Source organism: Myotis brandtii, unplaced genomic scaffold, assembly GCF_000412655.1.
Source record: "Myotis brandtii unplaced genomic scaffold, ASM41265v1 scaffold57, whole genome shotgun sequence".
Taxonomy (NCBI): domain Eukaryota; kingdom Metazoa; phylum Chordata; class Mammalia; order Chiroptera; family Vespertilionidae; genus Myotis; species Myotis brandtii.
Genome location: NW_005370133.1, coordinates 122,566 through 141,802, shown reverse-complemented (window position 1 = coordinate 141,802; position 19,237 = coordinate 122,566). Strand labels below are relative to the sequence as shown.

The 19,237-nt window shown below is 40.0% G+C and overlaps 2 protein-coding genes across 4 annotated transcripts in view; one reads left to right on the top strand and one right to left on the bottom strand.

Moving 5' to 3' along the window:
• ECHDC2 (enoyl CoA hydratase domain containing 2) overlaps positions 1-1,059 on the top strand; it is a 14,347-nt gene extending 13,288 nt beyond the window's left edge. For all 3 annotated transcript variants that reach the window (XM_014549786.1, XM_005878644.2, XM_014549787.1), the window contains one exon: positions 457-1,059. In XM_014549786.1, the coding sequence (XP_014405272.1) occupies positions 457-534 (78 nt within the window). In that variant the 3' untranslated portion in view covers positions 535-1,059. The remainder of the gene's footprint in view (positions 1-456) is intronic.
• Positions 1,060-3,215: 2,156 nt separating this feature from the next.
• Positions 3,216-19,237, bottom strand: part of ZYG11A (zyg-11 family member A, cell cycle regulator) — a 33,061-nt gene continuing 17,039 nt past the window's right edge. Inside the window, 9 exon segments of the mRNA XM_005878675.1 lie at positions 3,216-3,397; positions 4,975-5,072; positions 5,754-5,815; positions 9,254-9,448; positions 10,360-10,404; positions 10,479-10,640; positions 15,180-15,233; positions 15,331-15,430; positions 16,788-16,852. Of these exon segments, the coding sequence (XP_005878737.1) occupies positions 3,216-3,397; positions 4,975-5,072; positions 5,754-5,815; positions 9,254-9,448; positions 10,360-10,404; positions 10,479-10,640; positions 15,180-15,233; positions 15,331-15,430; positions 16,788-16,852 (963 nt within the window).

Sequence of the window (19,237 nt, the reverse complement as noted above, 5' to 3'; positions counted from 1 at the left end):
GGGGGGGTGGGGGAGGGGGAATGATAGATAAATCTGGGGCTGACCTATTTAGACCTGACTCCTGGGTGAGTCAAAAAGTACTAACCTCGAGGTCAACAGATATCAAACGTACTCCTACACAGGGGGTCCTGGAACTTGCAGGGCCTGGTGTGAAAGAGCCAATTTCTTACTGTGAAGTCTCCTATCAGACTGCTGCAGGAGACTGTCAGTTGTTTGGAGGCATGTAAGCTGGGACAAGTAGAGGCCAGTGACCGGCCAGATTCTGAAGGCGCAGCCTGCCTTCTTCAGGAAACTAAGGAGCCATGAGGCCCATACCTTTGCATGGCCCGATACCAGAGTCCACAGACAATAGAAAGACTTGGACCCTGCCTTGTCATGGGCTGGACAAACTTGAGCAAGTCCTTATTGGCCTCTAGCCCTGCACCCCAACAAACTAATATTCTGTTGTTGTTTCAGAACATCCCCACCCAGGACCGGCTAGAGGGCATGGCAGCCTTCAGGGAGAAACGACCCCCTAGATTTGTGGGCGAGTGACTCCCATATAATCTCAAAGGGAAATTTGCAGCGTGACTGCCCTCATTCCACATCTCCGGGCTCTAGTTTTCTCACAAGGACAACAATGGATATAAAATGACTGATGTGGTGCCTGGTACTAAGGTGCCGACCTTGCCCCCTACCGCTATCATCATTAGTCCCCTCCCTGTGTCTATAATCACTGGGGCACAGTTTGCTTTGGAGAGTGCCTGTCTTTCCCTACTCGAATGATAAACGAAGGATTAAAATAGATCCCCTCTCGCCTTTGTAATTGTTGGCTCTCAGGCCTGATCTCTGCCTCTCAGTGAGCAGGTGCTCACCAGAGATGGCAAGAAGTAATACGAACCCCCAGTTGCTAACTATACAAGAGAGATCATAAGGAAACCCTCGTAGAGGATCAGGTGCCAGGGATCAGACTGCAGATTCCAGCTCTCTACGTTACTCACTGTGTGCCTTAGCTTCCTCATCTGTAAAATGGAATTGCTGTGAGGGTTTAAATAAATAAAACGCCTCCTGTTCAATAAATATGAGTTATTAATGTACAGTGTTGTGAGAACCAATGGAAATCATTGTTGTGAAAACCTTTTTTAAACTGCAGGGTGGCAGGCCACTCTGTACTTGCACTAAACAGACTTCAGGAGCATCGAGAAGGAAGCGATTAACTGACGGAGAGAAGGGGGGTCAGGAAATAGGTAGGTAACACTGGAGTTGAAGCCGGAAGAATTAGTAGACATTTGATGCAAAGAAGAGGAAGGCTGAGGGGAACAGCATGAGCAAAGGTGAACTAGAGGAGGGCACACGGAGGAACAACGGGGGGCTGATATGCACGTATGCACACTGGTCTCGGGAGCCCTCTTGCTGCACTAAGGCAGGGAAGAGAAGGGTCCTCACACACCAGGGCCCACGGTCATTCTTCAACAGAGCTAAGCTTTACCTGAACTCCTGAGCCTAGGCCTAGAGTCTCTAAGTCATGGGCATGGACACATACCAATAATGTTGTTAATTTGCTGCTAAATACAAATGTACTCCACGGCCGTGCTCATTTCCTGAAAGGGAGAGTAACACAGAACGGCCCAGCCTTAGAATCAGCCCCAACCTCTCAAGCTGCTAACTAGTCGGGAAAGTAATAACCTTACTGAACTTCCTTTTTCTCATCTGTTAAATGGGGAGGCTAAAACCCCAGATGATTGTGTGAATCATGGGGAAACAAAAGTTGGAGAGGTGCCTAGTGTAGAACTGGGCCTCCACAGGCACAGTGTCCCACCACATCCTCACATTATCTGGTAAATGAATGTTCCAAAGTCCTAGAACCCGGGTCAGGAAACTAAGACAGATTTTTGAAATCATGCACAAGAGTGAATGAGAGAAAATACAGTGCAGTTTCAGGACTGTAGGAGGCTACAAATTTCCCTTACTCAGTGGGACACTGGTGAGCAATAGTTTGGAATATCTTTTAGAATAAGTCTCATTTCATTCCAAAAGATGGCACATATCCTTCCAGTTAAGAGTGTGGTCAACGAAGAGAATAAAATTCTAGTTCTAAAATATGCTAATAAAAAAGGAATTTATTTTTGTTCTTTGAAAAACTTAAAACACATGAATGACAAAATATGATTTGTTAGTTGTCAATAATAAGGCAAGAAAGGAGTCCATACTCTATTCTACAGAGGGGGTTTGCAAGGGCACAAACAAAAGCTTCTGACAATTTATATTGTGATAGAGGCTGGTTTTCAAAAAAGCCCGTATTTTTCTTGTCACCCGGCTGGGTAAGAGCACCTCTTGAAATCTTTGGCAAAGACTTTTTGTGGCTCTTTCTCTTCCTCTCAGTTCTGGTCACAATTCTACTCCAATTAAAACTCTGAGGGACTGAGATTTACAATTCCCATACAATCTTTCGTCTACACACTAGTCTCAATCCTGTCTCACCATGCCCCTGCAGCAAACCCACATACCCAGAATGTTATACCACTCAGTCCAACATGTAAAGTTGAAGGGGAAGGGCCACAAGAAGAATATCAAAAACTGCAAAAAATATATTTCTTTTTCCTCCATCCACAGTGGAATGTACTTTGGTATCTACTTACAGAGAAAAGTAACTGGCACAGTTCCAACACACACTCACAGGTCTTCCCAGAGTCCAGGGCTTGATTTTTCACAATTGCTGAGGGAATGTTGTTAGAATTATTTCAACCTGGTTTAGGGTTATGGCCATCATAAAATACAATCGTTGGTAACTTACAAACACCATTAGTAAAAGATGGCCGCCCTGGCCAGTGTGCTCAGTGGTTAGAGTGCTGGCCCACACACCAAAGGATCATGGGTTCAATTTCCAGTCAAGTGCACATACCTGGGTTGCAGGTTTGATTCCTGGCCCTGGTTGGGGCGTGTGTGGGAGGCAGCTAATCGATGTCCCTCTCACATTGATGTTTCTCTTTCTCTATCACTATTTCCCTCCCTTCCACTCTCTCTAAAAAATCAATGGAAAAAATATCAAGTGAAGATTAACAACAAAAAAATTAAAATAAAATAAAAAACGCATATAAACAAAATATACACACAAAAATTTTAAAATAAATTAAAGATGGCCAACTCATAAATTCCAACAATAGGTTTCAACATTCAGTGGCTGACGGGATGGGAGATCTGCCTGCCCTTGAGGAGCAGAGCACCTCTGAGGCCCCTTAGGTTAAAAAGGGCATTTAACACAAAGTGAGTCTCTGATGATTCGTGAAATGCATTCTGAAGTCATCAAGAATGGAGGATGCAATCTGCTGTGCTTGGGGGTCTGCCTCATTGTGCTCCTGGATGTCACACAAAAGCTGCAATCCTTCTTCTTCAACTAACATTTTGCAGTATTTGCTGGCTGGAAGAAAATTAAGCAAAAACCTTGATGGACAATTTGGTATTTTAAAGATTCCCAAGTCACCACATTCACCTTTTTGAAGCAAGGGTACAAAGTTTTAAGCCCTCTGACAGAAGAAGTAATCTAAAATAAGTCAATTCAAAAGGAAAAGTCAATTCAAACTCAATGCTTGGCTTGTGTAGTGACCAAACAGATGAGTATTTTAATATGTTTACTTCCAGACAACTCCATGATTCACATATCTCTAACCTTAGCAAAAAGGGATAAGAACAAGAACATCTTTTATGACAAGATTAATACACATTTCAGGTTCAGGCAATATGATGAATTAGATAAGCTGAAGACACCAGATGCGGGATAAAATATAACTGAGAAATATCTAGATGCAACGTTGAATGTACAAAGTAAAGATAATGTCCAGGAGCCAGATATATAGAGAAGAAAACACCTAACGTGCATAACCTAACCTGCAGCTATTCCGGAGCAGGAAGGGACTGTCAGTTTCAGTAATACAGAAACTTAGATTCTAATTTAGAGAGTTAGAGACAAAATCAGTTCATAAAGTTGGTCCCTCAAAGGACTAGAAAAGACAAGGAATAAGACAATTGAAATACCTTTACATTGGGCTATGAGCCAAGCAATTTTTAAAATACTTTTACCACACGTGCATTTTTCCCTAGTTTGACTATATGTATATATATTGTACATATATACATATACATACATATGTCATTATTCGTATGTACATATATACACAAACACTTTAGATTTCCAGATGACTCATCTCTTACTCATTCACTTCAATTGTATTATATCCATAAAGTGAAGAAAACTGACATCTGTACCTTAAGTCTTTCCATCTAGGAATAAAGTATGTCTCATAATTATTTCAGGCTTTTTAAGTTACCCCTTGGTTTTTTTAGTATTAAATTACAGCCTATTTTTCTTTTATAATAAAAGCCAAAAAGTTTACAATTATCTTTAGCAAAAGGCATAAGCTAAAAATTCTCAAAGGGGAATTTAAAACAGCAAAACATTAATCTAGCTGGGAAACAACTGACCCACCCAGCCTCCCACAAATCAGCAGATCTTTGTGTCACTAGAGAGTCTTCATGATAAACTGTTGAGTAAAAAGAGCAAACTATACAATAGAATGCACAGAATTGGCCCATTTTATCTAAAAATATCACATTCATATATAGTACATGCTAACTATAGTATGTATATAGAAAAGCATCTAGAATAACAGTTAGAGCTATCAGTTTTTAAAAATTTTTTTTTATGAGTTGAGTCAAACTGACAACATATACCAGGGAGCAAGATCTCAAATGCTCCCCATAGCTATCAAGTTATTCTTTGTGCTTGCCTGTGGGAAATAGGCACGTTCTATATTACTTGATATTCATCCCCAAATATATTATAATTTTGTTCCATTTTTAAAACTAATGAACTTTTTTTCATTTTCTTTTTAGAAGGAGTTAAATTAAAGACACAGGTGAACAGTTTTTCCAAATTCCATATTGAACTTAATCATTATACTGAATAATAGCTGCAAAACTACTGTTCTGAATACATACGGTTTTTACTGCAGACATGATACATAGCCCATAGTGCCCAGAGCTGAACCTCTGGTTGAGAGAAGTTGCCAAGGAGAGGAAAAAATGCCTTGAAGGATCTAAAAAAGGCACAAAGAAGATGTTCATTCAGAACTGAGGCTAACATCAGGGAGATAAGAATAATTTTCAACATTTCCCCATAGAGACAATTCCTCACTGAGACAGATGTATTACTGAAAATATAATGGGAGCTAGCATTTAAGAAACTGCATTTTAAAGGAGGACCTATGTAATACTTTCAACAATGAAGATTAAAACATAAAAGAAATTGCATTTTTGGCCCTGGCTGGGTAGCTCAATTGGTTAGAATGTCATTCCGATACACTACGGTTGTGGGTTCGATCCCTGGTCAGGGCACATAAAAAAACCAACCAATGAATGCATAAATAAATGGAACAATAAAATCAATGTGTGTCTGTGTCTGTCTGCCTGTCTCTCTCTCTCCTCTCTCCTCTCCCTTCCAAATTCAATAGGATAAAAACTTAAAAAATAAAAAAGAAATTGTATTCTGTTAAACACTCTATGCATTCAATATCTTGTTTCATCCTTTACCCTTGCACACTGTCAACCTCATTTTACAGATGAGAAAAAGTGAGTCTAAGAAATTTTCTAAAAGTGATTTCCCAATATCACAAAGAAATTGGCTATTTAATTCTATTTTATCACTGTGCCATGGCCTCTACATAGTGAGTCGACTGAGGACAAGCTTTAAGAAGAGCATTACATCATCATGAAATTACCTGTAGGTCACCAATGCTGTCATCTTACAACTTGAACTTGGCCAATTCTGGATGGTTACATACTATACAAAAAGAGAAGCAAGGATTCTAGTATTCCATCATTTTTAAAAGGTCATAATAGGCTGTTTCATTTGTAATTACATATATATTTAAAACACAATTTTCAAATTACAGGCATAACTTACCCAAATTTGGGTACACCTTCTTGCCAAAATATCAATTAGGCAAACCATTATATATGTAGAATAGGAACAAAGTCATGTGGAAAACAATGCCATAAAAAGGGGCTTCTGTTTAAAGATGGAGACCTGAGCATGCATCCACTCCTTCCCTCAATCCTGTGTACAGAATACTAATGCTTTAAAAGAAACGGTAAACACACAAAGAACCAAGGAAAAGGAGAAGGATAACTGGTTCAACAGATCTAGCACTGGGGAAGGTTAAAAAACAAAGCAACTTGAACAGAAACCCTGAAGGGATTTAAAAATTTGGCACACACACTGCCAGAACCGGTTTGGCTCAGTGGATGGAGCGTCGGCCTGTGGACTGGGAGGTCCCAGGTTCGATTCCGGTCAAGGGCATGTACCTGGGTTGCGGGCGCATCCCCAGTGGGAGATGTGCAGGAGGCAGCTGATCGATGTTTCTCTCTCATCGATGTTTCTAACTCTCTCTCTCTCTCCCTTCCTCTCTGTAAAAAATCAATAGAATATATTTTTAAAAATAAATAAATAAAATAAAAATTTGGCACACCAAGAATTTCAGGAAGTAAGATTAGAGATGGGGTTAAAAATAAGAGATTGGTTAAAAGGTACCAAAGAATCAAGACTCCCACATCTCCTCCTTCATCCTCCTGTACTAGGCAACCCATGAATATTTAAGGGTGGCATTACCATGCTAAAAACAGAGGCTGAAGTGATAATGCTATCCTATCCTATATAATAAAAGGCGAATATGCAAATAGACCAAACAGCAGAACTGAACCAGTTGCTATGATGTGCGCTGACCACCAGGGCGCGCGCGCGGAACATGGCAAGTGACAGCCGCAGCAGGATGATGGAGCAGGTGAGCGGGGGCGCCAGACCAAGGCAGGGCACTGGTCACTGTTATCGGAGCGAGCCTCTGGTGGTTACTGAAAATTCTTTGCTCCCACGTGCTGCGGTCCCACCTGGCACCCATACCCACAGCCAGCACTGGAACCACCGCTTGCACCCACTGCCAGCACCTGGCACGGGTCCCGATTGCTTGGCACTGTCATTGGGTCCAAGTGGCGGCTGCTGGCCCCAATTGCCCTTGAGGGCTTCTCTACTTCCCCCTGCTCCTGAGGGGTGATTGGGGCAGCAGCTGCTGCTCACACCCACTGACGGCACCAGCCCCACTCGCACCCGCTGCTGGTGCTGGCCTCAATCACTGAACTGTCAGCTGGTGTGAGCAGGGCCAGCGCCGTCAGCAGGTGGGAGCAGCAGTGGCGGGAGCAGGGCTGCTGGCAGACAGTGGACCGGGGGTCAGGGGTGGTGGGAGGGGCCAGGCAGGGGCGTGGGGGATGGGCCAAGAACCGCCCCCCCCCCGTGCCCACCGCAGCCTCGCAGCCCACAGTTCCTTTCAAGGTGCACGAATTTGTGCACTTGGCCCTAATTTAAATATAAAATACCGAGACTTCCCTGCCCTCAACTCTCTTCCTCTAGTGGGCTTTCAGACTGTTGACAGTCAAGCTTCAAGTTTTCAATCAGGAGAATAAAAGATTCTTCTTCAGATAAATCCCAACCAGTTCAGGACAAAAGATCTAATGACACTGACACTAAGGCACAATTAATCCAGATCACTCTATAAAGCCCGCAGTTGACAAGTTCTATTCATCAGCACACAGCTTCCTGAACAGCTCCACTCTTAGGTATGAATGGACAAGCTGAGGATCGCCATACACTAAGAAAATCTGTAACATCAAGGAACAGAAATAGGAAAAAAGACCAACCTGAAGGAGACAGAGACCTTGGAGGAAGACAAAATCTTTTATATATATATATATATATATCTTATTGATTTTTTACAGAGAGGAAGGGAGAGGGATAGAGAGTTAGAAACATCGATGAGAAAGAAACATCAATCAGCTGCCTCCTGCACACCCCCTACTGGGGATGTGCCCGCAACCAAGGTACTAGTACATGCCCTTGACTGGAATCGAACCCGGGACCCTTCAGTCTGCAAGCTGATGCTCTATCCACTGAGCCAAACCAGTCAGGGCGGAAGATAAAATCTTAAAACAAAACCACTAAATTATCAGTAATACCTTTAAAGAGATAATAGGGGTTCTCGGAAATTTATATTATAATAGCAAAAATGCAAAATCCAATAGAAGTTGAAATATTTTTTTTAATCATAAATAAGGTGATAAGAAAAGATGAATCTGTCAGGATCAACATTTCCCGCCCCCACCCCCACCCCCAAAGAAAAAAGGAGAGAGGAATGGTAGGAAGGAAAGAAGGGAGGAAGAAATTCCCCAGAACTGAAGGAGAGAGAGATGGGGGGAGAAAGGAAGAAATTTCCCAGAACTGAAAGAAATGAGCTTCAGGACCCCTAACTGGCCAAACATAACATGAAAATATACCCACACCGAGGGAACACCTCTGTGATTTCCAAACACTGAGAACAAAAATCTTAAAGCTTTCAAAGTTAAAGACAAAAGGTCAATGCCTTAAAAATTCCAAAGGGAAACTATTTCAAAACTAAAATTCTAAAAAAAAACCCTAAAATTCTATACTTAGAATAAGGTCTCAAATTTTCTATTTCACGAATCTCTTCTTAAGAAGCTACTGGAGGATATGGTCCAACAGAATGAGGGAATATACCAAAATACAGGCAGGCATGCAATCCAGGAAACAGGAAATCCAATACTAGAGAGACCAAAGAATTTCTAGCAGGATAGTAAAGGAATATCCTGGTTGACAATAGTATAGCAGATATAAAAAACAAACGAACAAATAAAAAACAGACCAGATGACAGACACAGAGGCTCTGGGCAAGATGTGTCTGAGAAGATGAAGTGGATGGTATATATTTGAATGTACAAAAGGAGATTAGTACTTGGGAGTATAAGGAAGGATGTGCATAGGGACAGTGAGAAAAAAGAAACTTCTTTTTATAGAATGGGAAAATGAACTGATAGAGAATGCCTAAATTTGCAAAGTCAAGAAGGAGCAATATATCATTTAGAGATATGGAGGTAAATACCAAAAGAAATAGCTTTAAAAAGAGCTGAATGTGAGAGTTAGAATTAGCTATATACAATGCTTGCATGTAACTTTTTTATAAAAGGAAAAATGCAACAAAATGTTAATAGAGGTGAGCTTTGTAGGGTAGGGTATGCATGATTTATAATATTTTCTTTATACTTTCCTGTGTTTCCCACTTTCTACAATGAATACGTTTCTAAAACTCTTGTATCTGGAAAAACAGGTTTTCTCTAAAAGATTACGCAGGGCTTTGTAGAGGAATGGCTCTTGTACCAGATCTTGGAGAAGAGTAGTCCTCTGAAGGTCACAGGACACCCAGGGCTGTTGGTCAGATGCCAGGTGGGCTATGATGCCTGCAGCGAAATAGCTGACTTCCATCGCTGTGCTATGGAGCAAGACGCTGATATGCTTCACCACATCTTTGGTCACCAGCTCGGAAGAGAGTTCTCTGACTTCAGCTACGTTGTTCTACAGGTCACATGGAGCAGACAATATCAGAGACAGGAAAGGAGGGCAGAATCAGGAACCGGCTACTCTCCCTCTCCTAGTGCTCAGCTCAAATACGTTGGTAACACTTAGTTCCATCCTACTCCCTCTCAATGTAGCCTAATACCCACAATCCCACCCCCTGATGAGGATGATCAGCAATAACTGAGTAAACACTTACTATGTGCCAGGCACTGAACTAGATAAACAAAAATATCTTTTTATCTACCTTGTCATAACGTAGAAATCTGACATTCAGTAAGACTAACTTGGCTGGTTAACACTAACACCTGATTGAACAAGAATATAAATCCAGGCCTGACTCAAATACTAAACATTCCTAGGGGTCTACTATATGTTTTATTAGCTTGAAATTCAACAGTAATAATAGAAGGCAGGTAGTTCTTTATTTTATATATCGTATTCATTTTCTATGCTGTGTAACAAATTGCCACAAACTCAGTGGCTTAAAACAACACACATTTTTCTCTCAGTTCCTGTGGGTCATGAGCCCAGGCGTGGCTTGGCTGGGTCCTCTACTCTGAGGCCTCACAAGGCTGCCATCCAAGTGTCAGCTGGGCAGCATTCGCATCTAGCCCTCGCTGCGCCACCAGATGACTGCAGCTACGAGTAACTCCACAGGAGACCGCACGACAATACAGCTGAACTGACTTCAAACTGTTGACCCACAGATTCATAAGTAAATAAAATGGCTGTTGTTTTAAGCTGTAGTCTGTTCAAAGCAATAGATGACTGATATACAATGGTATTTAGATTAAACAAGTTAATGCATGTCAATGCTTACAAAAGTGCCTAGCATATAGTAGGTACGACATAAATGTTAGTTTTCTGATTTCTTAAGTAATTAGAATTAACTCAAAACAAAACCTTACCAAAAGTCCAAGTACTTTGCTTTGTATTGCTGATCCTGAAAAAGTCTGTCAAAAGAATATATAGTTACTTTATCATGAAGAAAAGAACTTTACATATAAATTCAGTCTTGAATTACTACCTCCAAAACTTGAATGAAGATTGCCAGTCCTTGATTTTCCATAAAGTGCTTGCAGGCAACTGGAGACTCATCTGTAAGATTCCAAAGTGCTTTCAAAGCAAACAAGAGGGTGACATCATCTAAATTCTCAGTAGTCTTTTGTTTTACTATTGCTAGAAGTTCCTACAAACAAAGAGACAGGGAGTGAGATGCCCTAATGACTAACTCAATTCCATTAAAAGAAAAGCCACAGTTAAGAAAAGCTATAGAATCAAACCTGGGTTCATAACAAGTTCTACTATTTAAAAGCTTTGTGATCCATTTTTCCCTATAAAATCAATTATACCTATCTCCTAGGGTTTTTATGAGGATTAAATGAAAAAAAAAAATTGAAGTTTAATGAGCACTTCACAATCTAGTTCTTGGTGCTTGTTAATAAATCTATAGTCAAGTATGTATTAGCTTTCCATTATTCATTTATTGAGAATGTCTAGTCATCACCTTCTGGAAGTCAGACATTTATCCAGATAAGAGAGACAAATCAAAATAACGGTTTTTCTCAACTACATAAAATAAATTTAAATTTTGGTAAATGCTCTGATGGAAAAACATTAAAGAATTTACTTAGAGCCCTAGCTGGTTTGGCTGAATGGATAGAGCATCAGCCTGCAGACTGAAGGGTTCAATTCCAGTCAAGGGCACATGTCCAAATTGCAGGCTCAATCCCCAGTAGGGGACATGCAGGAGGCAGCCGATGAATGATTCTCTCTCATCATTGATGTTTCTGTCTCTCTCCCTCTCCCTTCCTCTCTGAAATCAATAAAATAATAATTTTTTTAAAAAAGAATTTACTTCGAAAACATGGGAGAGAGGAGCCTCCATACTGAGAAGGGTTAGCTAGCTAGCTTAATTAGGCAGACAGGAAGAGGGGGGTCCAGAAAGGACAGAGGTATCTTTGGCCTGAGCAATTAAAACAACCCTAGGTAGAGCAAAAGCAGCCCTGACCTAAAAAGGAGACATATATAAAACTTTAGACAATAAATTTAAAAAAGAGAGAAAAGCCTAAGGAATTGGAGGACTAATTCAGACTAAGAACTATGTCTTGAATCCTTTTCTCTTTGCAATTAATAAAAATAAATGTCAAACACACACACACCAAAAAAAAGCAGCCCTGACCTGAGTTGCTGGGAGAGCCACAAGGAATAATAAAACATCTCCAGCCAAGACAACCGAGAGTCATAAGGGAGATAAAATTCAACTCCAACAACCTGAACAGGTAAGATAGATATGTGAAGGGCTTTGAGCTTTGAAACTAATACTACATAGCAGAATGACCAAATGAGGAAAGCAAGGGGGTCCTAAAATAAGAAAAGGTCCAATTAGAAAGGGTCAGGTTCAGACAAAAAACTGCTGCCTTTGTAAACCTGGAGACAAAGAGATTCAGCAGATTTTAGATTTTTCCCCAAGGAATAATAAAACATCTCCAGCCAAGACAACCGAGAGCCATAAGGGAGATAAAAATCAACTCCAACCTGAACAGGTAAGATAGATATGTGAAGGGCACCACATGGGCTTTGAGCTTTGAAACTAATACTGCATAGCAGAATGACAAAATGAGGAAAGCAAGGGGGTCCTAAATTAAGGAAAGGTCCAATTAGAAAGGGTCTGGTCCAGACAAAGAACTGCTGCCTTTGTAAACCCGGAGACAGAGATTGAGCAGATTTTAGATTTTGGATTTTTCCCCATTAGAGAGAGAGAGAGAGAGAAAGCAGGCTTTTCCCCTTTGGGTATCCCCCCTACCCAGATGGAATTTGTATATGCTTCCAATAAACATCTGCATTTTCCGAGAGTTTACTCTTCAAACTTCATGAGGACAAGGACACACAAAAGAATCTGCACCCTCAACCCCACGTTTCAATACCAAGGTAATATATCAACTGAGACAAAAGAAAAATAGGATGCCAACCAGGAAAGGAATGGGGACACAGAGAAGAGGTGGGGGGAGAACCTATGCCAGGCAAAGAAAAAGGGTGCTGTTCCAGGCCACTGAACAGTCAGTATGGCTAGAGGGTAACACTAACATAACTATTATGTCCCTAATAGTTTGAAAGAAACCACTGGCTCTCATGAACAGATATTCTAGCATACCATTTCAGTTCAGAACATTTCTGGACATAGTTAAGCTGGTATTTATGCTTTCTTTCAAGTATATTAGAATATCATGTGAGAGGAAAAAGACAGCCATTTTCAAGTAACCAGTAAATGAAAAGATACATAACATATAACAGCACGAAACAAATCAGAATATCTGTTTTCAGAAGGAATGAGGTGATCTCAATAATTTTACCCAACTAAGATAGAATATATAAAGAGAGTACATTGCAAAAATAAAGCTGTGAGAGCCAAGATAATATAAACAAGGCACACCACACTGGTAGCCATCACCTAGACAGTCAAAAGGGTGAAGGGTAGCAAGACAAGGGAGGGAGCAGTGGACATAGTTAAGCTGGTATTTATGCTTTCTTTCAAGCATATTAGAATATCAAGTGAGAGGAAAAAGACAGTCATTTTCAAGTAACCAGTAAATGAAAAGATACATAAAATATAACAGCACGAAACAAATCAGAATATCAGAAGGAATGAGGTGATCACAAATATTTTACCCAACTAAGATAGAATATATAAAGAGAGTTCATTGCAAAAATAAAGCTGTAAGAGCCAAGATAATATAAGCAAGGCACACAACACTGGTAGCCATCACCTAGACAGTCAATAGGGTGAAGGGCAGCAAGACAAGGGAGGGAGCAAGGGACGTGAGGCTGACCCTGAAAGTAACGACTGTGGCCAAGCCTAAGGTTAGATGTTTTACATATTTTACCTTAATGATACTCAAACGAACTGAAATACAGTCTCACTCCTATGACAGATGCCTGTTTTTCAGATGAAGAATCTGAAGCACAAAGATAAGTAACTTATCTAAGCTCTTCTGGCTCGTGGCTGAAAATCTGGTTTGTTCTCATCTAAAGCCGGAACAACCTAAAACTATTTCTCCAAGAACTACAGTGCTATTCTTCCCTCTGTGTCACTTTCCGTACTTGCTCCCTATCTATACCAATAGCTTTATTTCTCCATCTCTACCTCTATTCCTCTTATCATTCTCAACAACTTCAATGTTCCTCCATCACATCATCTTGGCAAAACTCCTACCTTGGTTAAATCCTACTTCATGCCCCATCCCCAAAATTCTGAATATTGAAAAAGATGTGCTTGAGCCTCACTTTCATTATCTCACAAAAAATTTCAAAAGGGTATTTAATTGTCCCTGGCAATCCTACTATATTTCTCAATGAGTTTGCTCTAAAGACTACTATTTCATAATTCTCTCTCCTCAGACTGTAATCACTATCTTTTTACTTTTCTCACTTGATCACTTTATCTAATTTTTCACTGAGAACTGTAACTATTCTTCCTAAAAACACCTACCAACCTACTTGTACTTGCATCGATGTAATCTGCCATCCTTTCTGCTCCAATCTAAAGCCAAGAGGTTTACTTCTGCTCTATATACAATTCCTATACACACACAAAGATTTGACACCAAAATTATTTCCTTCTATCTTGCCTATGCTATCAATTTTTCCCGCTTTTCAAAAATAGTCCTATGATCATAAAATACAAATATCACATGATCTCACTTATATATGTAATCTAACGAACAAAATAAATTGACAAACAAAATAGATCCAGAGACATGGAAGCATGCAACAGACTGACGATTCTCAGAAAGAAGGGGGGAGGGATTAATCAAAGAACGTATATGTATATATGCATTACCCATGGACACAGACAATAATGAGGTGAAGGCCTGGGGAGGGAGCGGAGCTGGGGAGGAGAGGGCCAATGGGGGGAAAAATACTTTCAACAATAAAGAGAATTTTTTTTTCTTCTTATATTTTATTGATTTTGGAGAGGATGGGAGAGGGAGAGATAGAAACATCAATGATGAGAGAGAATCATTGATTGGCTGCCTCCTGCACGCCCCCCACTGGGGATCGAGCCCACAACCCAGGCATGTGCCCTTGGCCGGAATTGAACCTGGGACCCTTCAGTCCCCAAGCCGACGCTCTATCCACTGAGCCAAACCAGCTAGGGCTAAAGAGAATTTAAAAAAAACAACACAAACTATATATTTGAAAAAAGCCAATAACCCAGAATATAAGGCTATGAATAGACAGTTCTCAGGATATAAAATTCTTAAATTTTAAAAAAAAGGTTCAAGCCTCATCTTAAAATAAGTGCAAAATAAAACAATGTATACTTTTATGTAAATAATGTTAGCATAATCAGCAAACTCTTAAATTACTGATTTATTAAAATTGTGATATAAGTTTGTGGGGTTGAGGGTGGAGGTAACTTGTAGAAATATATACAGAAGAGCTAAGTTCTTATTTACCATAGCAGTAGAATCACTAGATAACATCTAAAACTAACCACTCAAGAATTCACACAAAAAAAGTTTTTTAATTGCAGTTACTAAATAAGCATTTTATTCAGAGATGTGAAGGTAAATACCACAAGAAAAAGCTGTAATAGTAATTTCTTCTGAGGAGCAGGTCTTACAGATTTTTCATTTTTTAGGCCTTATAGAATGATCTGATCTTATAAAGTATGTTCATAAATTACTTGCACTGAAAAAAGTGGTAAAAGTGACAAACAACCTACCTTAACTGCCCTGAGGAGCTCGTCTTTAAGTTGTGCAGTTTGCTCTCTTGAGAGCTGTAAGCAAACAAAAAGCTGACAGTGAAATATCGATCTCCATCAAAGCTCCATCAGAACTAAGGGGAAAGAGATCTTGCCTTTAGCAATCACATACCTGCAAGGCCAGAATAGAGGTGATGCTCACTGCCATTGTTTGCATCTTGGGGTTTTCATGCTTACAGAGCCATCTCATCACAAATTTGGCAGCATCAAACCTGAAAAGCAGTAATTTTCTCACAATAAAGTTTGTAAAACTGTATATGAGGAAAGAAATCACTTAACCTACCCCTATAATCCTGTAATAAAAAGTCTCAACTTCTACAGCCTCAGCTATGAAAACCAAGAGCATTTGGCAAAAAGAGATCAGAAGACAGCATGCAAATAAGAATGTGAGCAAAATGCACAGGATTCAAAGAAAGATGAGCAGATTTAAGAAAGATTTATTGTACCCTAGTCAGTTTGGCAGCCGACGTAGAGCATTGGCCTGCGGACTGACCAGGTTTGATTCTGGTCAAGGGCACATGCCCAGGTTGCGGGCTTGATCCCCAGTAGGGAGTATGGAGAAGGCAGCCAATCAATGATTCTCTCTCATCATTGATGTTTCTCTCTCTCTCTCTCCCTCTCCCTTCCTCTCTGAAATAAAAAAAGAGAGAGAAAGATTTCTTTTTTAGCATTCAGTTTCTACTATGATGAGTCTGAAAAAGAAAAGTTCCAAGAGAAGTATTAATTTGTAATCTGAACTGTAGACACAGCAAGCAAATCAATTAGCTAGAGAGAATTCACACCCTTTTATAGGGGCAGCTGTTCTTCAGCTCTGACCATTTAGGAATGTAGTAGACTGAGTTGAGAAAGATCCTCCAAGTTTTCAAGAGAAGGTAGAAACAGAGATTTTTTTTTTAATGAGGAGGACCACTTTCCCTATTGTATTTTTAAAAGTCAACTCCCATTTCAAGTACACATTTTCAATTAGATTTGTGAATGGCTTAGCCTATACCAGCACCCATAAGTCACAGGCTTTGTTCATGAGAAACTATGCTGTTGGCAGCAACTATTATAAATGTTTTTGAACTCATGAATCTGAGAGATTACAAAGGCTTCAATAGGAATCCCTATGGAGTCTAGGATGAGGATGTTTTAAAATTACTATCAATAAAATAATAACGAAAAGAATGCGTAATGTTTAGAACAACCTGTACTTCTTAAGCGAGGCACTGTTTTAAGTTCTTTACAAACATTATATCTAATCCTCATAAGGCATATTTTACAAATGAGAAAACTTAGGCACAGATCATGAAAGGGCTAGAGCTTGAATTAAAGTATGTTTGACTCTCTGGAGCCCCAGGTTTTACTACTCTGAAGCTCTGAACTGAAATCACATTTAGGGAAACAACATTTGCAGACAAGGTACTTCCAATCACCTCTGGGGAAGAGGCTCAACAGAGCATTCTCCCCAAACACTGAATCCTAGCCTTAATCAGACCCTCCCTGCTAAGCTAATAACCCCAAAGCCAACAATGCTCAGAGTAACACTGGTCAACACCCCAAAATCAAATGATCAAAATTTATACTTGCCTGTCAAATGGAACATCCACAAGAATCCTGGAATTGGTTAAGGAGAGAAGACAATTCTTTTGCAACTTTAAGGGAATAAAGAAAATTAATTTTGAGTAAATGTGTACTCAATTCTAAGGGTTCTATGCATTTGGAAGGTGCTACCAATGAGCCTTTCTGTGCACCTGGCCCTCTCCAAGTTCTTCATTTAATCTTACCAATAAACTCTATCACATGCACCTTTGCCTAAAGAACAATCCTCCCCCCCCCTTTTTTTTTGGGGGGGGGTCAGTAAAGTGGCTGCATGTATGTCAGTCCCAATCAATTACCTGAAGCCTAGTGCATCTACTAATTGATAAATGTCTACACCATATCCAATAACTACTAGTAACTATGCTAGAACTTCTACTTTCTACGTAAGACTGGTAGGGGTTGAACTGGGCCTTTACAGATGGGAAAAGAAGAAGGCCTCCTGGGAAAGCTATAGAAATAGAGAAATGTAACATGTCTTTGAAAAGCCATGAGGAGGCCAGTATGACAAAAATATAGTGTATGAGGCAGGTCAGAAACCTGAAATGCCAACAGGACCTAGGCAGTAACATAAACAAGTGAAGGAGGTTGAGTGTGAAATAACAGGAGAGTGGTAGGAATTATGACAAACAGGGCAATTCATGCCCTCTTATAAGGGCAGTTGTTACTCAGCTGCAACTGACAACTGCCATGCAGAAATTAAGACTGAATTGAGGCCGGGCAGCGCAACGGCAGTGGCGGCACCTCAGAGCTGGTGGTTGGGCTGTCATGCGCCACCGCGTCTTCCCGGTCTCCTTCCCCCGCTGCGCAGGGCTTCATAGGATCACATTAACAAAAGCATGATGGAGTTTTATGAGTCAACATATTTTATTGTCGCCAAAACCGGTTTGGCTCAGTGGATAGAGCGTTGGCCTGCGGACTGAAAGGTCCCGGGTTCGATTCCGGTCAAGGGCGTGTACCTTGGTTGCAGGCATATTCCCAGTGGGAGATGTGCAGGAGGCAGCTCATCGATGTTTCTCTCTCATCGATGTTTCTAACTCTCTGTCTCTCTCCCTTCCTCTCTGTAAAAAATCAATAAAATATATTTTTAAAAAAACACACAAAAAAACCCATATTTTATTGTTCTTATTCCTTCATAGTTATTACAGTAATTTTCCTCTTCTTCTGGCTTTTCATGAACGACCCCCACACCCCGCCCCACACCCCCCTGAAGCAGCTGCCTCAAAGAAGAAACCAGGACAGAAGTCTAAAAATGGAAGCGGTATTATAATCTACTTAACTTTATTGGATGATAGTATTTGCTTTTAATAACTTTAGAGCTTGAAATTCACACCTAATAAAGTATTAGATGTGCATACAAAATGTTAAAAAAAAAAGGACTGAATTGAGAAGGATCTTCCAACTTTTTAAGAGAAAGTAGAAATGGAAAAAGATTTTAATGAAGAAAGACCACCTTTTTTGTTCCATTTTAAGTACACATTTCATCAGTTTGACAAATTTATACAGCTGTGTAACCACTACCCCCACACCACCATCATAATCAAGGAAAAAAACTGTATCACCACAAAGAGTTCCCCTTTGCCCCTTCTAATCCTGGCCTTGCAAACCCCAGCCCTGGAAAATTACACTGACATCACACTTTAGTCTGTTCTAAGTTCTCACATAAATGAAATAATATAATATCTACTCTTTTGTGTCTGGCTTTTTGCTCAGCATATAATATTTTTGAGATTCATCCATGTACTTTAACCAGTATTCATTTCTTTTTACTGCCAATATGTGTATTTCCTCATATGAATATATCATAATTGTTTATTCACCTGCTGTTGGACATTTGGGAAGTTTTCAGTTTTGGGGGATTATGAATAGTTGTGTGTAAGTGTTTATATGGATATATACTTTCCTTTCTCTAAGAGTAGGATGACTGGGTAGTACAGAAGGTGTATGTCTTAACTTTTAAAGACTGTGGAACTGGTAGTTGTATCATTTTACATTCTTAACATCAATATATGAGAATTTCATATGTTCCACATCCTTGTCAACACTTTGTATTGTCAGTCTTTTAATTTCAACCAATCTAGGGGTTGTATAATAACAACTCATTGTGGTTTTCATCTGCATTTCTACTGACTAAAGATACTAAGCATCTTTTCATGTGCTCATTTGTCACCTGCCTATCTTCTTTGGTGAAATGTCTTTTCAAATCTTTTGCCTTTTCTAAAAATTGGTTTATTGCCCTGACCGGTTTGGCTCAGTGGATAGAGCGTCGGCCTGCGGACTCAAGGGTCCCGGGTTCGATTCCGGTCAAGGGTATGTACCTTGGTTGCAGGCACATCCCCAGTTGGGGGTATGCAAGAAGCAGCTGATCGATGTTTCTAACACTCTATCCCTCTCCCCTCCTCTCTGTAAAAAATCAATAAAATATATTTTTTTAAAATAAA